Source organism: Onychostoma macrolepis, chromosome 21, assembly GCF_012432095.1.
Source record: "Onychostoma macrolepis isolate SWU-2019 chromosome 21, ASM1243209v1, whole genome shotgun sequence".
Taxonomy (NCBI): Eukaryota; Metazoa; Chordata; class Actinopteri; order Cypriniformes; family Cyprinidae; genus Onychostoma; species Onychostoma macrolepis.
In genome coordinates, this window is record NC_081175.1 from 19,288,534 (window position 1) to 19,313,072 (window position 24,539).

At 37.6% G+C, this 24,539-nt stretch overlaps 1 protein-coding gene across 8 annotated transcripts in view; it reads left to right on the forward strand.

The window, feature by feature from the left end:
• Positions 1–24,539, forward strand: part of unc5da (unc-5 netrin receptor Da) — a 201,987-nt gene that overhangs the window by 124,834 nt on the left and 52,614 nt on the right. For 7 of the 8 annotated variants that reach the window (XR_009268072.1, XM_058759005.1, XM_058759006.1 and 4 more), the window contains 4 exons: positions 2,810–3,010; positions 14,388–14,531; positions 15,651–15,754; positions 23,711–23,891. Coding sequence is in view for 7 of the 8 variants with exons in the window: in XM_058759005.1 (XP_058614988.1) it covers positions 2,810–3,010; positions 14,388–14,531; positions 15,651–15,754; positions 23,711–23,891 (630 nt within the window). In the remaining variant the exon portion in view is untranslated. Of the gene's footprint in view, positions 1–2,809; positions 3,011–14,387; positions 14,532–15,628; positions 15,755–23,710; positions 23,892–24,539 lie in introns of those variants that run through there. The other variant, XM_058759010.1, reaches the window with a different exon arrangement.

A 24,539-nucleotide genomic window follows, 5' to 3' on the forward strand; every position in this document is an offset into this window, starting at 1 on the left:
TAATTTATTATTTATTATATCAGCATCATTACTCAAGTCTTCAGTGTCACATGATCCTTCAGAAATCATTATAATATGCTGAAAATAGTTTTGCTGCTTTTATAGTTTTATAACTTTTAAAATATGTATTTAACAAAAAATATAATGTTAAACTTTTTAACAGCATTTATTTAAAAAAAAAAAAATCTTTTATGACAAAAAATGCTGTCATTTTTTATCAATTTACTGCATCCCTGTTGATTAGAAGTATGAAAAAATACTGACCCCAAACTTAAATTGCTTAAATTAATTCCGTCTTGATTGAATTGTGAAAAATGGGCATTCCATACTACAATGGAGAAACCTGCATATGAGTTTACTTTCGATGAAGAATGACCTTGGAACATGGCCTACAACCAATTTCTGACCTAGATGTGGAGCCAAATACCCAGGGTGTTACTTCTTTTCATCCGCTGCTGTTATTGCTATAATTTGTTTTGAATTAAACATTAACCATCATTAAGTAATGCTTTAACTTTTGACATGATTTTAGAATAGGTTAAGTAGTTATTTGACTTTCGGTCAACTTTATTAACCTAAAGGGAATGTCTTTTTAGTAGTGAAACATTTTGCTGAAAGATTACTAAGGTACTTTTTTTTTTTTTTTTAAGGAAATAACATGTACTGATGAAATGTTCACAGTAAGACCATGATGTATATAAGGAAAGTGCATGTTGACTTTAAGTCTACTCAGCTATGAAAGAAGCACTTGAATGATAAAATTGTCCTCTGGTGTGAGAGAGACAGTGAGAGAAGGAGGGGCGGCGCAAGGGCTGTGATTTTCTCAGCGTGAGCGGCACACGCAGACATTTCTCTTATTCATTCTAATCAGGATGAATCAGGTATGTTTGCCAGAGGATAACGCACCTGTGCACACACACATGTAAAGTTTCCCGGGGAAGGATTACAAGTCAACAGAAATCTCTATTATGCTTAAGATTTCAGTCAGGGGAAATCGTTTCCAAAATATCCCATCCAATTACGTCTGTGACAGTTTTATTAGAGAGGGAGAGTCTTAGTGTTTGTGTGTGTGTGTGTACACACATGCAGTGACAGAAAGAGAAATGGAGAGTGAGCACGAGAGAAACGTGAAGAGCGAGGGAGAGGAGTGCTTTAAATCACTGTGTGCTTTGAATCACTGTGGATATTTCAGCTCCTGTCACTCTTGTGTGGCTCTTTTATCCACAAGACACTTTTAGACCCTAAATCTTCCTCCAAATATCCCTGTGTGAAATAGAATTTCACACCCGTATGTGGTCGATTTCATGGGGCATGTCAGAACAGTTTTCCACTTTTTAATAGCTAGTTTATTATAGATTTACAGTACTTTTTATTTTTGGGCTTTTGACGCTTTATTTGACAGATACAGTGGAGAGTTACAGAAAATTTTGAGTGTGAGAAAGAGAAGAGAAACACTTCAGGACACATTTATTTTTGTGTTTGTTACAGTATGTTTTGGTTGTTTTATATAAAATTTTATTTTCATTTTAGCACAATCATGAATTATGCAAAGATGTGAAATAAAAAAAAAAACAAATATTGTTAACACTTTACAATAAGGTTCCATGTGTTAACCTTAGTTAACTACATTAGTTAACATGAACTAACAAAAAAATAAAAATACATTTAATAATCATTGTTAATTTGAATTAATTTCAATCATTTTTACAATTTTTAATATTTAATGGACCTGATTTGACTAAAAGACAAACAATCTTTTTCTTTTTTGCATATAAAGTAGATATGATATGAACTTTACTCAGGATTCCACAAAATCTGTCTAGTCCAGCTCTTGCTGTGATAGCAAATACTCGCAGATCCTGACTCAACTGTCACAAAGCAAATGTGCCTTTTGTGGATTTACTCAGGTATAATTACCGTATAGTGGCTGAAAAATACACATAAGCACAACTGTGACTTTGCACAGTGCCTCCATATTACTATGTGCCTGCTTCAAATCGTTTTTCCGACATTTTTTGTCTTATACACAGCCCTATACACAGGCTATAAGTACTCCCTCATCAACACAAATCAGAAATGTGTTCCTTTTTAAATTAACTTACAATTTTGTCATCCCAGAGTTTGCTAAGAGTATTTATATTCAACGTTTTTATCACATCATCCTCCATCTTCAGTTTATATTTAAACTGAGATCATTACAGTGAATGTGAGATGCATGTACACATGTGGTGCTGCCTTAGGACAGTGTAAAATAAGGTCTTTTCATAGGCAGCGTAATTAAGTTACCCAACTTTTGGAACAGCCTTTGCATTGGCAAGCGTTATTCTTTGCCTTAAAATGTTGCCTCCATTAGCAGCTCACTGGTTTTTGGAACAGAGCAAATACATGCATATAATGTCTGATTTAATGTGAAGCCACAGAGCCCAGAGGAGCTGTCTGTGGTCCTGAAAATGCTTGTACTATTGAGTGTCTACTGGCTGCTGTCCATGGTGCTGAAATCATCTGCAGACACCTTCAGCCGCTTTAGGGCAGTTTTCACTTTATCTCTTGGTGTCACCGGCTCATATGGTGCTGGTTTGAAAACGTCATCCAACCTGAGAGTGCTTTTGAAAGTGATTGACAGGCCAGTTAAAAAAGTGAGTAAGCTTGCTGTCAGGGAGCCCTAGCTGATGTGTCTGATTATAGGAACTCGCAGATAGGTAGCTGTTAGTCGAGCAGATTTGGCCGGTTAGACGTTTTTGCTTCGTGTTGAATGAAACAGCGACTTTTCTACTAGAGCTGACGTATAACTCCTGAATTTTTGTTGCAGGGTCACGTGATGGTCTCTCAGCAATGTCTGGAACGCTGCCTCACTTCCTGCAGGAGCCCGATGATGCATATATTGTCAAAAACAACCCCATCAAGCTACGTTGTCGTGCACGGCCTGCCCTCCAGATCTTCTTTAAATGCAACGGAGAGTGGGTCCATCAGAATCAACACACTTCCTTGGAGCACATTGAACTAGGAACGGGTAAATATGCATGTGCTGTCCTTCTCTTTAAAGTAGTAGTTTACCCAAATATGAAAATTTGCTGAAATTTACTCACCCTCAAGCCATCCAAGATGTAGATGAGTTTGTTTGTTCAGAGGAACTATTGGTGAGCAAAAGATGCAATGCTAAATTTCTCCAAATCTGTTCTGATGAAGAAACAAACTACATCTTGGATGGCCTGAGGGTGAGTAAATTTACAATAAATTTTCATTTTTGGGAGACCTATTCCTTTAATGCTCCTCCTATCTGTTTCTGTCTGTCAAATACAAACATCCAGCAGTGTCTGATGGGAGAGTGGTGTCCAGAATGCCAAATTCTACAGCAGCAGACGTTCGGCTCAACTTCTCGCAGCTTTCATCTTTCAGTTCACTCTCCATCAAACATAGTGTGCTATCTGTAAGAGCTTGAAAGAGACTGATTGTTGCATTTAGTGTTTGCTGGTGCAGATTCTGACAGCTGAAAGGACTGATCTAGTGATGCAACCTGGTGAAATAAAACTTCTTCCCCCCTGTCGGATCAGTACTTGACCCAGGCGTGAATTGCTGCTTTATATTCAAAAACGTTTGAAAAGCAGCCTGGCTCATTTCAGGCATGTTTTTACCTTTTGTACTTATTTCTTTCATCTTTATCTGTTATTGATAAAAGGGACAACTGTTAGCAGCTGACAAATTGACAGATTTTGAATGCTACCTGTATTGAAAGCTTTAAAATAGACTGCTAGTTAGGATGGAATCCTCAAGCTGCTTATGCCAGACGATAGACCGGAAGTTATTCACTTCCGGTGGAGAGTTTATAGTATCAGTGTGGATATTTCACACTTGATGTGAGGTGCTTCAGTCAATGTGCCTCCATTAATTGAAAGGATGGTTATGAATGAGTCCAGAAATATACTACCGTTGAAAGGTTTGGGGTGAGTACTTTTACTTATTTATTTTGAAAGACATTAATACTTTTATTTAGCAAGTAAGCACTGAAATGATCAATAATGACAATAAAGGCATTTATAATGTTACAAAAGATTTCCTTTTTAAATAAATGCTGTTCTTTGAACTTTCTATTGGTCAAAGAATCCTGAAAATATTAAGCAGCTGTTTTCATAGTAATAGTAAGGATATTTTTTTCCAGAAATATGATGCCGAAGACTGGAAGCTTTGCCAGCACAGGAACAAATTACATTTGAAACACTAAAATAGAAAACTGTTATTTTAAATTATAATATTTTACAATATTAATGTTTATACTGTATTTTACCCAAACTTTAAATGGTAGTGTATGTGGATAGTTATTAATTCTTTCATACCAGCATTGTCAATAAGCAGAGTAAATGCTGTTGATTTTTTGCTTCATGAGAGACGCAAACAGAATCTGTTCTGAAATCAATTACTGATCTGTATGTGTGAGAGTGTGTTTGGAAACAACTCGAAGCCTGTTAATACTGCCATTAGGGCACATATTGTGTATCGTCATGTTAGGAGAAGTTTGTTGCTACACTTGGGGATTTGGCCTCTGTTTTATGTTGAGAAATTATTATTTGGATGAAAACGTGGTGATAAATTGGATTTCATGATGATTAAGTTTATAAAATTCTCAAAAATCGACCTTATTTGACTTTAATTTAAAAGGAAATACTCTTTGCGGGAACTTATAAATCACTTAATTTTATTCATAGAGCTTGCTGTTGTAATTATGCTACATTTTTGCTGAAACAGGTCTTATGGTGCACTTATAATAAGGACAATCTCCCTGGAGCTACATGGGTTTAAGTGCCTTGCCGCAGGCACAGTGGTGCTTATAGATTAGCCCTTGTGGGGCTCAAACCTACAGCCTTTTGGTTATCATCCCAGATCTTTAACCACTAGGCCAAACCACCCCATTGTAAAGTAGAAGGAACCTACTGCTTACAAATCTAAGTAACATCAGCTCACACGCTGAAAGCCCCAAGGCTGATCTAGGATCATCTGCTAAAATAAACATCCACCTCAAATGTGATGTTGCATGCGCCCAGCTTGCTATCTCAGCTTCCTCTTAGCACACTTACAGAGATCTTCTATCCGTGCCCGGCATTGACCATTGAGTCTCAGCGGGTTGTTGGACTGCCTAATCATCTCTGTACATCTGTGAGGCTCCGTTGATTAAGACCGGGCTCCCTCGGTCCAGCACAGATACGCTCCGATCGCATCTCTCCGGCGGCAAAGCCGATAAATCAAACTCGGAGAGCAGGAGCCGCGGTGTCCTTGGACTGCCTGCGTGCCTGCTTGGATTATTTGTCCTGCTGGGCTGAATGGAATCGCTCACGGATGGATGGTTGGTAAATCTGTCAGTACTTTTGAAATGGTGCACTTTTGTCAAGACTGGTAAAGACTGTAAAACCGCACTGCGGGACAGGATGAGGTTGATGCAGACAGACAGTGTCTTATAGACGTACATATACACATAAATAATCCAGTTCTATCTGCCTTATGTTAGTAAAAACGACTTTAGCTCGTGAATCAGTTGCACCAGCACTGGACCATGAAACAGTGTGGTTTACTGCACTGTAAATATCACCCAGGGTTTGTTTGTGTAATTTTATGCATTTGTATTTGGCTCTGATTCCAGAACAAAGAATTGCAGGCATTAATAGAGACGTAAAAGGAAAGCTCCGGCTTTACCGCCTCATGTTTGATGAACGCCGTCAGGAAGAGCGGCCAGCTTGCAGGTCTGTTTCAGAATTAGCCAGCTCTGTTTCCTTCCTGTGGCCAAACACACAGTCACAGCAGTGCTGGCTAACAGGACTGGACACCACTGCGATTCTCTGGCATATGAACAGAATCACGCACGCGTAGGACAGTATAATCACCTCCCAGCAACATTCACAGCTCTGTTTGCTACTAATGCAAAACTGTTGTGTTATAAACATGAGCTTTTAAAATCTACAATTGCATTTTAAATATAGAGATGTCATAGGGATAGGTTTCCCAAAAATGAAAATTCTGTCATCACGTGACTGTCCCTAACCTGTATGACCTGTATTTTTCTTCTGCGGAACATAAAAAACGGGGGTTGCATTGAATTGGAAACACTATGGTATAAAGGCCCATTTGGAAGATTGTTGAATGAAATAAGCATTTTTAGAACTGTATATAAGCTAAAAGCACAAGGATGACAATGAGTGTGTTCCTAGGGTGATGGGGGCTCAGGTGTGTGACCTTGCAGACACACCTCAGGCGTTGGTGGTTCACTGTGCGGTCAATGATTCATAATTCAGTCGTGATGAGAGTGTGAGTGTGTGCATCCAGTGCATTATCACACATTTGTGCACCTGTGCTTGATAAAATGTGCTGGTTTGTTTAATAATTATGAGGACTGTGTTGGCTTTTATGCTGGCGCTTCATGAAAATGTATTTGATAGGGCTCTGTGAGCTGCAGCGCCCGTGAGGTGTCAGTTGCTCGTGTTGCCAGGGGTGATAATCATCATGGCTACAATTGATAGCAAATGACTGTAGGAATTGTTCACCCAAAAATGAAAATTCTGTCATTACTTACCAATCGGCTGCCGTATTCCAAGTCTGCTAAAGTTGCATGACAGCTTTGTGTAGAACAGACCAAAATTATGTCCTTATTCTCTGATAACTTCCCCTCAATTGAGTTGTCAGCACAAGAACAGCTATCGGTGGGCTGAAAGTGGCAACCGGATCAATGAACAAATTATTCCTTTGAAACAGTTATTTTTAAGGAACCAGCTGATTTGGTTCACAAATCAGACTAAACGTCAGCACCAATAGCCTTGTGGGCAATGTGCCACCATATAGAGCCACTGCACTACAGGCGTCCCGAGTTTGAATCCTGGCTCGTTGACCTTTCCTGATCTCACCCCCCGCCCCCCCCTCAAAAATTCAATGACTTCTCTTATAAAGCAGCATTTTTTCAGTGTAACCTCTAATCAATAGTTTTGGAATTAACTATTTTTAGTGTAAAACACGTTGAAGATTAGCAGATAATCTTGTCAAATCAAGTCATTAAATGATAAGCTGTTTCAGCTGTTGAGTCAGTTGAATTTAAAAGAACCGACTCAAGAGTGATTCATTTCTTTATGAGCCAGTTGCTCATTTTCATAAATAAGATTGAGTGATTCACTTGGGTGAACCTTTAATACAACTCCACATCATTATCCATATTTTAGCCAAGAGCTGAACCCGCATGTGTGTGTAGACCTTGATATCTAAAAAAAAAAAAAACGAATGAAATTTTCTTTTAGACGCCGCAGGAAGTGCCTCACCGGCCAAACCTTAGCCTGTTGTCATGGCTATGGTTATGGGCTGGAAGAGAGCAGGAGGGCAGGGCAGTGCAGAGCAACAGTCGGCCAGAGCAGTATAACCCCACTGCTCACTGATCAATACAGATCACACGGCTAAAGCCTCTGATCCTACTACCACAGAGAAAGAAAGATAGACAGGCTGAGAGCAAAAAAGAAAAGAGAGAGGAGGAGAGATTTATTAGGAGTGCAATAACGATAGAGATCTGCCAAAGGAGAGATTTAGGGAGTGGAGGGATGGGTGGAGAAAGATGGGGGGTGAGGGAGAAATGCAAGAAAAAAAGGGTGACATTAAAGAGATTTAAGGGGAAGAGGATGAGAGGATGCAAGTTTACAAGAAGTCTAGGAGGAAAAGAGTTAAAGGAGTAGTTCGCTCAAAAATGAAACTTTATGTTGTTTCACGTCCTGTATGACAGGCTTTCTTCAGTGGAACACAAAATAAATGTTTTGAAGAATGTTCACACAGCATTTTTTGATTAGTGGTTTTCAAGGTCATAAAAGCCTTTTCAGAGCTTAAAAGTATTAAAAGGAGCAGGGTAAAACTCAGGGTGAGTAAATGGGTGAACGGTCTCTTTAAAAGGTCATTGTATGGTGAATATCCAGTGGGCTGATGGGTAAACAGGAGATAGATAAGAGAAGACACTTGGAAGGCAACTACAGAAGGAGGGAAACAGGGACACAGCAAGAGATGGAGGGTGAGATGGTCCTCACCTGCTGTTTGGCGACTGCAAGAGGGATCGACGTCCAGCATTCTGCATTAAGATCACAGCTAGCCCGCTGCGCTATATCATCTACCGCCAACAGAGAAAGACCGACACAAGACAAGATGCATTGAGATCCAGGAAGGACAAAGAAGATGGAGAAAACAGAGGAGAGGGAGTTTGAAAGAGATGAAGGGAAAAGAAAATGCATGCCCTTACGAATCCTCAGGGCTGAATGAGCTATACATGAATGTGCGAACAACAGCAAAATAAGCTGTAGCTGCAATCCAGGATTATGAACAGTAACTGTTTAGACTTTTCACAGACTTGTTAACAAAAGGCTTTGATTCAGGATTAGCAGTTGCACTGTCAGTCAAGACACTACGGAATGCACTCAGACTGTCTAAAAGGGCTTTTAGCACATTTTTAGTGTTGCATCACTTCAGTGTCACGATTATAGTGAACAAAATGATCACAGTTTATAAATATCATAAGGGTATTGTTAAAATGTGCTGGAAATGTTCAAAAAGTAGATACACACACTGTAATCATTTCACACAGCCTTGTATAGATGACCATCAAACACCAAATAAAATTTGCAGTACTTTTTGTTTGCATAAACATTCAATAATAACATTAACATGAGCAAAAAATGTTGGTTGGGTGATTCCCAACATAATGTGTTCACATAGTTTTAGACCACATATGCGGTTGTCAGTTCACTTTTTAGTGCTTAATTAAAAGGCATTTGCAGAAATTGTACGCAGTGTGTACAAAACCAAACAAACCAACTAGTCATTAATGGCATATTTAAATATATATCAGAACTGTGTTTTCTGTATGTGCAGTGCAAGAAATCACAGGGTATGTTTTGGCTCATTAGTGTTGCCAGATCTTGCTAGAAAAAAGAAGAAGAAACCCATAATAAAATATAGCAACCTACTTTATTAACTCCATAAACTGGATCACTTCATGAGCTGAACACAAACAACAAGCCCAAAGATGCTTACTAAGTATCGCTCATAAGTTTACATGGCAACACTTCTAATCTTAAATAAAAAAAGACCAAGTTCTATCTATGAATGGAGAAATCTTGAAATCTCAAAAACTGCTAGCTGAACACGCAATTAATTTGCGTATTTCAAATTAGCAACAAAATCTAAAATGAGCAATGTACACCCAATACGTTCTGTTCCACACACACACAAAACTATAATTTAGGGGATTCACTTTTGTATTTAAATGCGGTTGTCACTCCTTAGAAAATGATAAAAAAATTAAACGGCTAAAATTTTAAACAAATCATGGTTATCAAATATGGTTTTAAGGATAATTCAAATATAAAGCTGCACTAACTGTTGGTGATTTTGATCTTGGTTTATTGTCAAACTGGTAACCATTTCATCCCTAGTCACGTCACACAAATACAGCTGTCATGCAGTTTGAAACACTTTCCCAGATTCGTCCATGCTGTCATCTGTGGTTTTTAATCCTTGAAGTGGCCCTATAACCTCACATACACACTGTGTGTCTACAGGATCAGAAGGCTCACAGGGATGGCACAGACCTCCGACTGCTTAAAGAGTTCAAAGCCAACAGTCGGACAATATTCACACACGCAAACACACAGCTGCAGCCCGACAGCTTCCAGCACTAGGAGAGGGATCAGATCTGTTGGTCTCTGCCAAGCCCTGGGAGAGTGAGGACACTTTGGATGTGGCATCTCTGGACGTGCAGATCCAGACACTGAGACATTGTTACTGTTGTGAGACGCCGATTTGGTTCTCCAAATCTCTCCCAGAACTCTCCACTGCCACTCAGCAACAAGCCACAAGCCAGATCCCAGCACCAACACACACACATACACCAATCTCCAAATGCTGGAACAGGAAAAGAAAGGAAAAGAGGGATGAGGACCATGGGCGAGCAAAGCCGCCACTGACTCTTTCGGAGACTAGGGGCCCTCCAACTCTGAATCTGGCGTGAAAAGTACAGCAGGGATGAAGACAAGAGCCTGCTTGGAAAGCAGAGAAGTAATATATGAATGTGTTGGGACCAGGAATTAGAGGATGAAGAAAAGAGGGAAAAATGAGGAAGTGGATTTTTTTGTCTTTCTTGGATGGAAGCTTGGATTTTTTCAAGGTCAAACACAGTATAATAGTAGCGTAATTTTATATTTCTATATATAGTATAGCATAGTACATTATAGTATTATGTATGGTATGTATGGTATGTATGTATGTATATTAGGAATATTTTATATTTTATTTATAATTTAATCATTTTATTAATTTACTTTTGTTGACTTAAAAAAAAAAACATTTTTTTTTATTATTATTATTATTATTATTATGAAGTTTTGCAGTTTACATATGAATTAGCAGTGTTCTTCATCACCATGTTTTTCAGCATTTTGGTATAACAGTTATAACGTCTAATTAATATATATATATATATATATATATATATATATATATATGAACCAAACTTTACATATTACTTTACTTATGTTTTATATATAACTTTACCCATTACTTTAATGAAAATAAATATTTCAGAATTTATTACAACATATGCGTTAATACATAATACTTCAATATTCATTTTACTGCAAAAAGAATATGTAATAATCTTGAATGTGTGTGTATGTATAGGTAATATATAATATGTTACAACATAGTTGAGCTGAAAACAACCAGGTTAATAAAAATCTCTTACTATCATAATTTCCAGAAAACATTGAACATTGACAGCACTGGAACGTTGACATTGCGTAAGCCTGAATGCTTGTCAGACATAATGTTTTTAATATTGCATATATTTAATATATATATTTAATATTGTTCCCAGCGATACATGTAATCACGAGAAGCAGAATTCCACTTAGAACCATTACAGGAAGCGAAAGAGCTCCGTTCCTGATGGATGCTCAGACATTTTAGCAGGGCTTGGCGCAAGTTCAGGAACACAAGATGTCTGTGTGTTTACATGCACAATATGAAAAGAATAGCCAAAACCCTCAGAAGAAGCCAAGTGTGCATCAGAGCCACTCCAGAGATGAATACAACAGGGTTTTGGAAGCGCTATAGATGTGTATCTGGACGTCGTAGTTAATCCATGGCCTCAAGGTCTTTGGCAGCCATGACAGGATGTCACATTTGGTTGGTTTGTGGGAGATTTTCTTCTATCTACTCTAATGGATGCATCAGAAACAATGGGTTTACTATCACATATGCCAGAGTCTATGTGCTTCCTGTAAGGCCACACACAACACTGGCATCAACTCCAGCGCTCTCCATATGCTACACATTCATAATCGTTAGTCAAGCTTTACTGTTTTCTACTTTCCTTGTCTGTACACACACACTCTGTCTCTGTCCGGGGCCTGAAATGATGATTTATATGGTTTATTTAAAGTCAACGGTGCCTCCAGTGAAAGTTTCCTCGGTGGCAGCACTTTGTCCGAGCAGTCACACACTCAAGCTTCTTGTCGTTTAGTTCCAAACTTGGCTTGGGCGTCTTGATTCCTCCGAGTATCTGTGGACGAGTGCTGGAAGGTTCCAGTTTCTTGGCTGCATCCCTGGGGGCGGAATTGGATGCGACAGAATCTGTATCTGAGGTGGTGTGTACATATCTTCTTGCCAGTAGCAATGAACTGAGAAAATGTACCAGCCATAAATATTTCTTACAGGCTATGATTCTGTATTTTATCTGTTTTATCTGATTTCATTTTATCTCTATATATATGTCTCTTCAGATGAAAAAAGCACAAAGAGTCAGATTATTCTAGCAGTTTACACCAGAAGTTCCTAGTAAAGTAATTAAATTTAATTGTCTCTTTTAATTAATTAATTAATTTACTCCAATTTGGCACTTTGTAATTTCAGGGCTGTAGTAACTACACCATCTGGTTAAATTTTTATTATAGAAAATAAAATTTTGTACCAGTGCCTGACTGTTTGTTGATATAGCTTGTATTTTATTATATTGAATATATTTTGATAATTTATTAGATAAAGAATACAGTAAAACAGTAACATTGTGATATATTATTTTAGAAATGTAAAATTTATTTATATTCTAATATATTATAAAAAAATATTTATTTATTCTTGAAATTGCAAAGCTGAATTTTCAGCAGTTTCCATTACTCCAGTCTTCAGTGATCCTTCAGAAATCATTCTAATATGCTGATTTGGTGCTCAAGAAGTGTATTATTATTATGAAGGTTCAAAATGTTGTGCTGCTTAGAATTTTTAGGATGCATTTTTTCAGCAGTCTCACAGAAATCTGTAGTTAAAAGTACTAAAAGAAGTATACGCATGGCATTTACAGCTTGAAGTCATTGGCTCAAAGCATCCTGGCAGCAGAACTGAGAGACCATGAGCAAAGATGGTTGAGCATTGCCAAGCAACTGCCATTGAGATAAATGGAAATGAACAGACATTTTTCTCCTGGTATTAAAGACCGCCTTGATCTCTACAGGTTATTTTGCCAAGTCACTTAGAGGTCTCATTTCCAGCATGTATAACCCTGAATGCAGCTAAACAAGTATTTTCAATTCATATTATCCACAGGAGCCTTCATTGCAGGCCATATATTCAGCACCGTCACATTATCCTATGAATATACAGCTCTCCATCGCAACATTCAGCAGGGGAATTGTATTGGGCTGGTATCTAGAGCTGGTGTGCTTTATTGAGGGTGTCTGTCGCTGCTGTCTTTTCTCTTCCTTTTGGCACAGGAAGCTCAGTTTCTGTTCTGTCAGTTTTGTTCTGTTCCCCACAGGCCTGTTTGAAAGATAATCATTCAGATTTAAAGGATTATAGATGCTTAGAGTCCTGACCTGACTCAGTCTCCCTTTATTTAGCAATACCCTTTTCATTTCAAATCCTCTCCGTCTCCCTCTCTCCCTCTCTCTGCTCATATCTCACAGCCAAGCGTGCTTCTCGGACTGAGCAATTTCGAATTGATTTTCCATTGCTTACCTTAATATCATTAAAGATGAGTCTCATTTTCTCTCAGCAGAGCAAATACACCCACAGAGACCCGCACGGAGGCTCACATTAACGCTGCGACAGAGTTTCATAGTCGTAATTCTCCCTCCGCTAACCCTTAACATAATTGTGTCTCTAATTCACAGTACGGTTTCATTTAAAACTGTTTTCACTTTTGCAACCATTAACTCGCTCTCATATTTCGGGTCTCTCTTTTGGCTCTACACTCACCGTTGCCCTGGCTCGTATATTTTGGTTGCGTTTTGCAAAGCTTTCTGGGCATTGGCTGCGAGAAGAGCGTAATCCACCACCTCAAACACCGCCTGCATAATTTAATGTTTGGTCGGCACGACAACAGTACTAAAATTAGGCTTATGACAGGAAGAATACATTATAGAGCAGCCTGGGAAGAGAGCAGCATGGTTGGAAAGAAGCCTGGGGAATGCTTTTAAAAACTCCCTCTTTATAGGAAGATGTGCATTATTCTTTCATAATTCCTGCAATCCTGCTTTCTGACTCATACCATTTGCGCTCTTTAATCTGTTACTACCTGGTCGTGGTTCTTGCAAGAACCACAAGGGTTTGGTAAGTTCATTAAACACAAACTAGGCCCAAATGGTCTTACGCAATATTGGAATTAGAAGCAAATGAACATTAGAGTGTTACGATAGATGTGTGGTAAAAGCAGCGCTGTTTATTTGGAGCACCAGCTCTCTGAGGGAATATGGCTTAACTGGCTTTTAATTTTAGTGTCTGCTATTTGTTTAACTCCATTTAAAGCTACTTTGAAACTTTTCATGCAGTAAGCTTTTTGTAGCTTAGAGTTCAGTTACATTTAAATGTATACTATTTGATGATTTATTTCTTTGAATCAATCAGAGCAGTATGTACTGTATAAGGGACCAAAAACATTGGGAATCTCAATTAGAGTGACATTAAATGTGCACAGAAAAATGTAGACTTAATGCACAGATAAAGCTAGAAAATCATTTGGTCAAAAATAGGAATGAACAACTAAATATTTTGCTTCAAATATGCCTCACAGAGCCTTGAATCAGTGAATCGTAAGAGAGAGAGAAGCGTTTAGGAGAACGCTTTTGATTATTCCGTTCACTGTGCAAACAATGTGATATAAAAACATCTAAACAGGTTACACTGCTGCTTTTGGGAAAAGTAGCTCATTACTAGAAAAGCTGCATTGTTTTGGGAACAGCTGAGCTGCTTCAAAATACAGTTAAGTTTATAGCATCGCTACCTTCAGTTAGTACTGATTTACAAAGACTGTAGCCGTTATAAAATGTGGATCGTGTCTCTTCTTTTTTTTTTTTTCGTTCTTAGCCCATCCCTTTTTCCTTTCCGTGCAGGGCTGAAGATCCGTGAAGTGATGATAAATGTGTCCAGACAGCAGGTGGAGGACTTCCACGGACCAGAGGACTACTGGTGTCTGTGTGTGGCCTGGAGTCATCTGGGCACCTCCAAGAGTCGCAAAGCCACCGTCCGCATTGCATGTCAGTATAAACATAACCTATTTTTAAATAAATAACTATCCACTTTTGAATTCTTAGTTTTTGTTTTTCTATAATATTAATATGAAATGGCTAGTTTTTTTTTTTTACAGCACCAAATGGAATTGCAAAAATACTGGAAATTAAAAATAGGTTTCCCAATCTCTTGTATCTCTTTGCTACTGCAAAGATAATTAGATAAAACTAGGGGTGTCCCCGACTAAGGATTTGCGTAGTCGAACTGGAATTTCCGAATCTTGCCGATAGTCGACTGGTAGTTGAATCATATGTTTGGGTGCGGGGTGCAAAATACATTACCAAGAGTCAAGGCAGACATTCGACAGTCATAATAGGAAAGTGAAACTTAAATCTATAGGGGTGGTTGGATTTATTCACACACGTTAAAATATTTATTTCTAGGTTCTTTCTTTTCAGAATCTTATTTACAGCATTATCATAATAGGCTGTATATTAACTTATTGGGAGAAATCCGGTAGTTCTTTGTGAAATCAGACATTTGAGCACCCCCATAGAGCCAAAATGGCATGTTCATAACACCTCTGCGTATATTCGACTGTGAGATTTATAGTCGAATCAGGCTCCTCCTATCGAAGCATCAAATCTTCGACTATTAGGGGTCACCCCTAGATAAAACCAGCATTCTTTATATATATATATATATATATATATATATATATATATATATATATATATATATTTATTTATTTTTATTTGTTTTTAATTATTATTTTTTTTAAATTTGATGTTTTTAATTATTTCAAGTACCTTTTTCTTTTTTCAAATTAACTCTTTTTTCGTTTTTCTTTTTGCCATTATTTGAACCCTATTAGCTCATGACATTAGCTGACCTTTAAGAGAATTTGACTGTAGAAGCCATTTTATGCTAATGCTGGTAGTGAGATGCTAAAATTGTTTTTGTTAACATTAATGCATGTATCAGTTCAGTCCTTACTTTTAGTTGTGCTGGGAGGAAGAATATGTTCATATTGAATTCATCAAATTGAAATCATCATTCAAATTGTTTTAACAAAAAGTATCTACTTGATTTAGCTAGTAACGTAGCTGCTACATGCTACCAGTGTCCTTTGTGTTTCAATATAGACTTAAGGAAGAACTTCGAACAGGAGCCGCAGGGGATGGAGGTGCCGATCAATGGCATGATTGTTCTCCACTGCCGCCCACCCGAGGGAGTGCCTGCAGCTGAGGTGAGTGCTTCACAGCGCCCTCTACCTGTTTGGATGTGTGAGTGTTCAATCTATTGAACAGAATTTAAAAGGACAAATCAATCAGTCAATGTTGACATTCAGCACACTGTTTGTGTCTTGCCTTATAGGCATTTGATGTGCATGCTTTCCCCGCGAATTAGGGATGAGTGGGGTTGTATTTACGAGCGAGTACTGGCGTGTGCATTATCATTACCGTAGTCAGAGTTCTGGAACGGTGATATATTCAAAAGTGCATTTGCATGCTCAGCGCAGGTCTGCAGTGCATTTACATGTGTCTGTTGATTTTTTCGGGGTTTTTGTTTTGTTTGTTTTTTTTTTTTTTTAGCAAGCACCTTCTCATTATATTAACTTAGGAGATGTTTTTGTGTCTCTTTTAAGAACCTTCTCATTTCCTTCTATATTTTTTCTTATATATGTCCTGAATAAAATGTGTTTTAAACAAGAACTGCCCCATGCTGCTCAGTTCCAGCAAGAGATAAAAGATTTAGCTCAAATGGATAGTTTGTGTTACTGTAGGCCCCTCGTCTTCCACTTGCTGGGTCACTCGCAAGGCCTTTTCTTTTGTACATCCATCCATCCATCCATCAGTCTGTTTTTGTTTTAACTTTGGAATCTGCATTCTAGTTTGCAGCAAGAAGTGATAGTGAATTCTGTTAGCGTCAAAGAATGTTCTGAGAAACCGCTCTCAGGTTCATCTCAGTGACTCCAAGTGTATAATATCGAACCTCCTACAGAGTTTTGTGACAGGCTTAGGAGGATATCCATGTGCTTAGTGGAAATCAAACTGGCAATTGCTTCTCATAAACCCAGTGTCATATTATTATCATCCCCACATTCTAGTGAGATGATAAGTGATACCGCTGCGTCTGCCTCTCTGAGGCTGCTGACAGTTTCCTTGTTTTTTTGTTTTTGTTTTTTATGTCACTCCATGTTCTTTGTAGTAGTTTCAGAACAAGCAATACTTAAACTAGGCCACCACATTTCAACATCAGCTTAAAAAAAAAACATATCAACTCGTGCCATCTGTCATGTTGGAAATGGATCCAAAATGGCTGTATGGTGAGCTGCCGTCTGTGATCTGGAGGGAAGCAGCCTGCACCATCACTACAGCTAATCAATAGTTACCAGAGCCAACATGGCGCTGCTGCTGAAAAGGATAGTCAGGCTTAGGCGATGATTGAGACGGAGCCAAGATCCGGGTCCAGAGGTCTCTGTGCCAGAAGGGTTTGTCGCTGGAGATTACAGGTTGGCAGCTGAATGCTCCCTCTGTAATCATTGCTGCTCAAAGTCTAAAGGTCAAGCCGAAGAACTCTGCCACCGGTAGACATATAAGCCAAGATGGCTCCCCCGTTGGCTGGCTGATACCATCTTTGGACAGGACACAAGTCTGGCTGAGACTGGAAATTGATCAAGGGCTCGGAGAGCGTTGGCAGGTCACGGCTGACACGCCACCTCTGCGCTTCACGCGGGTTAATTATTTTGCTCTCGATTCTGCCAGTGAAACGTGAAAACTTGATTAAATCGCTTGTATTTGAGTTTTTTCTTTTTTCTAAAGACATTTGCGAAAGGTCACAGGCTCGTAACAATTTTGTCATTGTTTATTCTGGCATATGTCATCCTTGTCCTTTGTTTGTTCCCCGCTTGAATGGAAACCTGTTTAGAAAATATCATTTCCCTGGAGCTATAAGATCATCCCTGTTGAATAATGAACGTAACATAATTAAAACAATTACACCAACAAGGAAATGAAAGTGCGATATTAACTGTCAAAGTAAAGTTCATACAGATTACTCACAGCTAAGATGGGAGAAAAAAAAAGGCTCTCAATAACTTTGAGAGACCAGACCGATCATTAAGCTCATATTAACTTCACAATCCTCATCCAGCGACGCAATTAATCATTCAGTCTGATGAAGCAAAGTCATTTAAAGTGCTTAAAATGTAATTATTCAGCAATAAACATGGCACGGCCCGCGCTGTCAAGAGTAGGATGAGAAGGAAGGACACGTCCGGCCCGTTCTAACCTCACATCCGAAATAGCGCAGTTGGATTTGGAAAGTTCATTTCTTTAATGCGATTCTGTGAAAGTCACCGTAGCATTTGTAAGGGGCCGTGGACTTGATTGAAGCAAAGTGATGCAAAGGGACATTAATGAAACTGGAACTTAATTGAGTAGGATGGAACAAACCCGGACGAGACCTCCTTTTGTAATTGCCTTCTTGTCACTTTCACTTTCCGTCTAAATGAATGTAAATCTAAAGGGTGATTTTTGCCCAGAATGACGATGTTATGAGGTGTTGTACCCGTTTCAGGGCTAATTGGATTGACCTGTTAGGGACGTGCCAGATTCAGTGTTGAGAATGAGCCTGTTTTTTGGACGTAGCCACCCGGAAAGTTTGTCTGTGTTGTTGCCTCTGGAACGTCTCAACATAACAACATGATTAACTGCAGAATGTAACTTCTTAATGGCGGCAGTGGTGGGTTTTTCACACTTCTTTAAAAATTTGTCTTAGTCAAAGTTTTTCTTGACAAAAATGTAGTCAATATCAACATGCTTATACATTTTAGTCTATTTTACTTGGAATGAAATGGTTTGTACTTTCAACCAAAAAAAACATTTTAGATGTTAAAATGTAATCATTTAAACAAGTATTTAACATGTTAATGATTGTAGCATATGAGTTTACCAACCTAGTCTCATGGCATTTATGTACCTGGGTGCACTTTTTAGCGTGACATGAAATACGTACCGATAAGTATATGTCACTGCAGTTTCCAAAATAAATGAACACTAGAGGCAGCGATTAATAAACCGTAATTTTCACACAATTACTTGAAGAATATCATGCTATGACTTCAAAACAATATTAATATGCTGGGAGATTTGTAAACTGATGCTTTTGAATGTTAGCATCGCACACATCCAGCTTCATATCTATGGGTTTTCAGAGATCGTAGGTTTGTTCGGTAGCTCACGGAGTACGGAGGCGGACTTGAGAGGCGAGAAGCTCCAGTTCAAATCCCGTGTAACCACGGTTCGACTAAGCAGTTCAAAACTGCATATAAGGAAGTTCAAATGGCACGGTTGCATCAACAAATACATTTTTATATCAGTTTTGCATTTGTTAACACTATCGGGTAGGTTTAGGGTTGGGTTTGGTGTAGGGCATATTTCCAACATGATAAAGCATTAACTTTTAACGACAGTACCCGCATATTTGAATTCTGAACTGCCGCAATACGTAGCTGAAGCAACGTAATAAAATAAAAAAACGTGCGAAACGTGCAGTAAGGTACGTAAAAACGGTGTTGCACAAAAAGTGCACAGAGTTACATATTTTTATGAGATCAGGTAGGAGTTTACTCATGTATTAGCAAGTTACTGTGTTGTGACGTTTTAAAGATATCTTAGAATTTTCTGACTAGTATGTAACTTTAGTTCAAATTGATCTATGCATTCACATCATGTTTGTTTGTGTGTGTGTGTGGATATTGCTAAATTATCTCATGTGTGGGTGTTTCTTCAGTTTTGGCCGCTTTTATATGTTGAGGGTTGTTTTTAATCAAAACTAAAATTTTATTTTATTATTATTTTTTTTTTAAATAAGGATAAGCTGCCATGCCATGTAAATATTTCACCATACCTTCATCATTTATTTAACTACTTGTCAAAAAAGAATTATGCATAGATTTTGTTTTACACTATTTATTTTTACACTACTTTTAAACAGTTTCTTCTGTGGAACACAAAAGAAGATATTTTAAACAATGTTTCAACTGTTTTTGTTTCACATAATAAAAGGTAATGGGGTCCAAAACAACACTGGATCTTTTTGACATTCATTGCAAAATAAGATTTTTTTTTTATTTTCTTCTTTTGCGTTTCATACAAAGTCATACAGGTTTGAACATCATGGTGAGTAAACGATGGTAAAATTTCATTTCATTTATTTAATCTCTTCAAAATAAGAAAATCTATAATAATAATATGAATTATTACGTTTACAAATATGAGCCAAAAAGAGAAATAATCATAAATCATTTGAATATTTATTGTTGGAAAAATATTATTATTATTATTTTTATTTTTTGCAAAATGATTTGTTTCCAAGGAGACAACCATCTAGATGAGAAATATGGAATGTGTGATGTAAATAAACAGGTAAATATTATATGTGACCCTGGACGGCAAAACCAGTCTTAAGTGTCAATTTTTAGAAATTGAGATTTATACGTCATCTGAAAGCTGAATAAATAAGCTTTCCATTGATGTATGGTTTCTTAGGATAGGACAATATTTGGCTGAGATACAACTATTTGAATATCTGGAATCTGAGGGTGCAAAAAAAAATCTAAATATTGAGAAAATTGCCTTTAAAGTTGACCAAATTAAGTTCTTAGCAATGCATATTACTAATCAAAAATTACGTTTTGATACATTTACGGTAAGAAATTTACAAAATATCTTCATTGAACATGATCTTTACTTAACATCCTAATGATTTTTGGCATAAAAGAAAAATCGATAATTTTGACCCATACAATGTATTTTTGGCTATTGCTACAAATATACCCCAGCGACTTAAGACTGGTTTTGTGGTCCAGCGTCTGTATATGCATTGTGCGACATTTACAGTGTATCTCAATCAGGCAAACAGTGTAAAATAATTTATTTTATTTTATTTTTTATTTTATTATTATTTTATTTTATTTTTTATTTTGATAAAATAGCTATGAATTTAGACAATGGAGATGGCCATTTTATTTGAAATATGAACGGTATTTTCCATCACTTGTTTTTCCACCACAGAATGTTAATAAACATAGTACATTGTTTAAGATATGCTGGAATTGACATTGTAAGAATATTCATGACTTTCAAAAAGATGACAGGATTTTCCTGTAATGCAGGCTTGTAGACATTCTCAGACTAATTAAACTAAAAAGAAGAGAGTTTATTTTCTGAAAGTACACAAGGTTAAAAGTGGCCATAAATGAAGAAGCTCCCATACAATATATAGGATGTACTGTATATCAGTATGCTAATTAAAACTTTAGTGAAACAACCAGTGTTCACTGATTAGTTGACCAGTGTACAGCTCAAGCAGAATATTTAAGTTTCTTTTTTTTTTTCTATGAAGTTCCCAAACTATTAACCTCCATCTTTAGAATGTGATCTCAGATTATATCTTTAAGATTCGCAGACAGTCCCAATGTCCTATGGGCTTTCAAAGCTTTCGTGTCCTTGGAAACTCCCGCAGGCCTGTATAACCAATGTAATGCTGGTCTGTGCTTTCAAAGCATGTTTGGAAAGAGGTTCAATTAGCTTGACATCAGAGGTTATCTGTATTGTCCTTTGAGGGTCTTAGTAGGTGGGTGTGGCATTGTGGAGGTCCGTGTTCATGGGTCTTTAATTGGAACAAATGTGCTAATTAAGCAAATTCATTTGCTCTGTTCCCTGGCCGGAGGCTTATCACACCCATTTGAATCTGTCCCTCAATGTTCATCTCCTCTCTCATCTCTCCATCTCCCTCCAACCCAACGCTTCCCCCCCCAGAGGCTCACAGCAGACCCAGAAACAGCCTGCGATATGAATACAAAACACACACACGTACAGAATGAGAGGGAATTTCTCCCCAACAGACTCTAAGAATGGAGATGGAGGCATTGATAGAGGAAAAGCTTTAGATTAGGTCTCAGATAGGGAAATAATTAGAATGAAAATGAAAGAGTTTAGATAACACGTAATACAGATCCTCGTGAGAGGGTTTTTGGAGGTAAAATACAGGCTTTTTGTGGCGTATTTGATCTGGGAACACAGGGTTAAATGAACTTGAGTCTGTGAGATTTAAAAAGTTTAAAAGTTTTTGAGTTTAAAAAGATATGTAAATTAATATTAATACTCAATAAACCAGTAAATGGTTGTAGTAGGTTTTTTTGGCTGATAATTATGCTCCTGAAAACAGGTGATTTCCTCCTGATATCTTATAATAGTTTTAATAATTAGGCCTAACTACTCAGTACAATCTTTCCTTTCACTAACTCAACACTTGTCAGTCTAGTAAACAAAAAGAGCAAATCATGCAGTGCCATCTACAGACTATAAACAATAAAACATTTATAATTTAATGAAAAGCCCCCATTCAATTTCTAACTTTATTTTATGTATAGCCTTGATGTCTTGTTTGGAGGTTCTTCAATAGCTTTTACCTGTTGCATTATTCACAAACATTTTTTTTTTCTTCTCCATATTGCAGACACATTTATAATGGAAACAAATCATTCTGATTTGTCAGTTTACCAATTAAAGGGATGTTATCTTTAATTGACAATTTTTTCATAGATTTGAAAAAAAAATATATATATGTAATAAATTGTGTAAATGTCAATGTATGAAATGTGTAAATAGATTAACTTTAACCAAATTTTCAGATACTTTGAAAACTGTATAAACATTTATCTATTTAAACATTTATCAAACATATAAATTATTTATCTGCACAAAAATTTAGGGTAATGAAGTATTAGCTATTTAGAGACTGTCATTAATGTTTCATGTTCATGAGGATAGTTCTTTGACATTTGTGCATTGTGTGTGTGTGTGTGTGTGTGTGTGTGTGTATATCTTATGCTTACAAGGCTACATTGCATTTTTGATCAAATAAATGTAGCCTTGTAAGCATAAGAGACTTGTTTTAAAAAAAAAAAATCTTACCAACCCCTATATAGATACAGTTCTGTTAGGTCTCTGATGTTTTTCAACTAGAGCGAATAAGCATTATGATGTCAAAGAAGCAACATGACTGGATTAGCTTTTGCGGTCCAACCGTAAACACAGAAGAGAGGGAAAGGAAAGCGAGGGAGAGAGAGAAAAAAAGAGAGGACAGATGCAGTCACTGCCGTTCTGGGAGCTCTGGACTGGAACGGAGAAAAGAGTGAAATTAAAAGCATATGATGAAAGAGTTCTCTCCGGCCATCACGAAGATGAGAAAGAGAGAGAGAAATCTCTCACACATGACAATCTGATGGCTGATATATTGATTTTCCTCCCTTCATTATTCTTTAAGGCCTTAGAGAGGGAGTTGAGCAATTTTGCTCGCCCCACGTGCGCGTTTGCTGCCGTGGTGTTCAAGCACAGAGGGCGAGAACTTTACACATAAACAGAGATTCCCAAGGGGCGTGCTGTGTTTTTAATCTGCAAACGCACAGTGACATAAATCAACCCACGTCCCCGTGCCCTGACGACTGCCACCCCTCTGGACCGACTTAGAACTAGCGGCTGTTGGCAAACGATTGCAATTTACACGATCAGCCATGCGAGGAGGACGCGTCGTCACGCCATTGCTACTTTTGTAAATCCTAATGAATCAGACCGTCAAACATCAGAGCTGAATAAATAACACTCGGCTGGACTTGACCTTGCAGTCGCCTCAAACTGGCATGAGGTCTTTGGATGAGCTGTGACCTGTGACCTGATCAAGGTGAGGGGTTTGAACGTGACCTAAAAAAAGCAAGCGTCTGCTGCGGCACATGCTTTTTACTGTGCTGTCAGTCTGTGATGGGTCACACAGAGGTCATTGTGAAATTCTTGGTGTTGCATTGATATGGCTTGTGTCTTATTTGACAATGTGTCTTGGATTTAATTGGCTGAGCTGATGTGGGAGCGATGTTTGCTTCAGATAGGCTGTCAGGAACGGTCTCATGCTGGTTGTGAAGTTCGAGAAAAGGTTGGCAAAAAAAACATTAACTCAAAATCTATAGCCTCCTCATGAAAACTGTAGATTGGTTCCAGGAGAGGGGGCTGCTTTTTGCTTGTGGTCTCGCAGTTGCATTGCTTCTCTGCTGGTTGTATTGACAGTAAACTTTCATTAAAACTTCTGGATTTACTCACAAAGTCTGGTTTTAAGCTGTCAAATCTGCCTGTTTTTTTTCTAGGTTGAGTGGTTAAAGAATGAAGAGCGTGTGAGTTCTCTTGAAGACATCAATATCGACACTCGAGCCGACCACAACTTGATCATCAATGAAGCAAGGCTGTCTGACTCTGGAAACTACACCTGCCTGGCCAGCAACATTGTTGCTAGAAGACGTAGCGCCACAGCAACAGTCATTGTGTTTGGTATGGAAACATGTTTTGAATATCATTATCGCTAAAACATGACATTTAGTACACTTTACTCTAAAAGGTTTTTTCTCTGTGACTCTTTCTTCAGTTTACATGAATCATCCACAGCTGATTTTATTCATTAAGGAATAAAACAAGTGACTATCTTTATGGATGAGTCACTAAATAATTCACAACCAGTTTGTACAGAAACACTGATTTATTCAGGAACAAAACAAGTAACTATCTTTATAAGCAAGTGATCAAATTATATACTAAAACAATTTGTTTTAAAAACACTGACTGAATCATTCAATGACTCACTCATAAAAACTCAATATTGTTTCTGAATGAATCAGTGTTTTGAAGACAAACAAAAACGCATATGATTCTTAAAGTTCTTGTGGTCATATATGTATTGTGTACTTGGATTGAGATATATATCCAAGCACACAATACATATATGACCACAAGAAGTGTTTTGATAAATCGTTCAGAGAGGTTTGACCAAACTGTTAAACTAGGTTATTTTCAAATCATTGAGGGTGAATAATAATTAGAAATAATTAGAAATCGCTAAACCCTTTCCTCAAATATTGCCAATTCGAGAGAGAGAGAGAGAAGTTGTGTGTATGCGCGTCTGTGCGTCTCACTTTACAATGA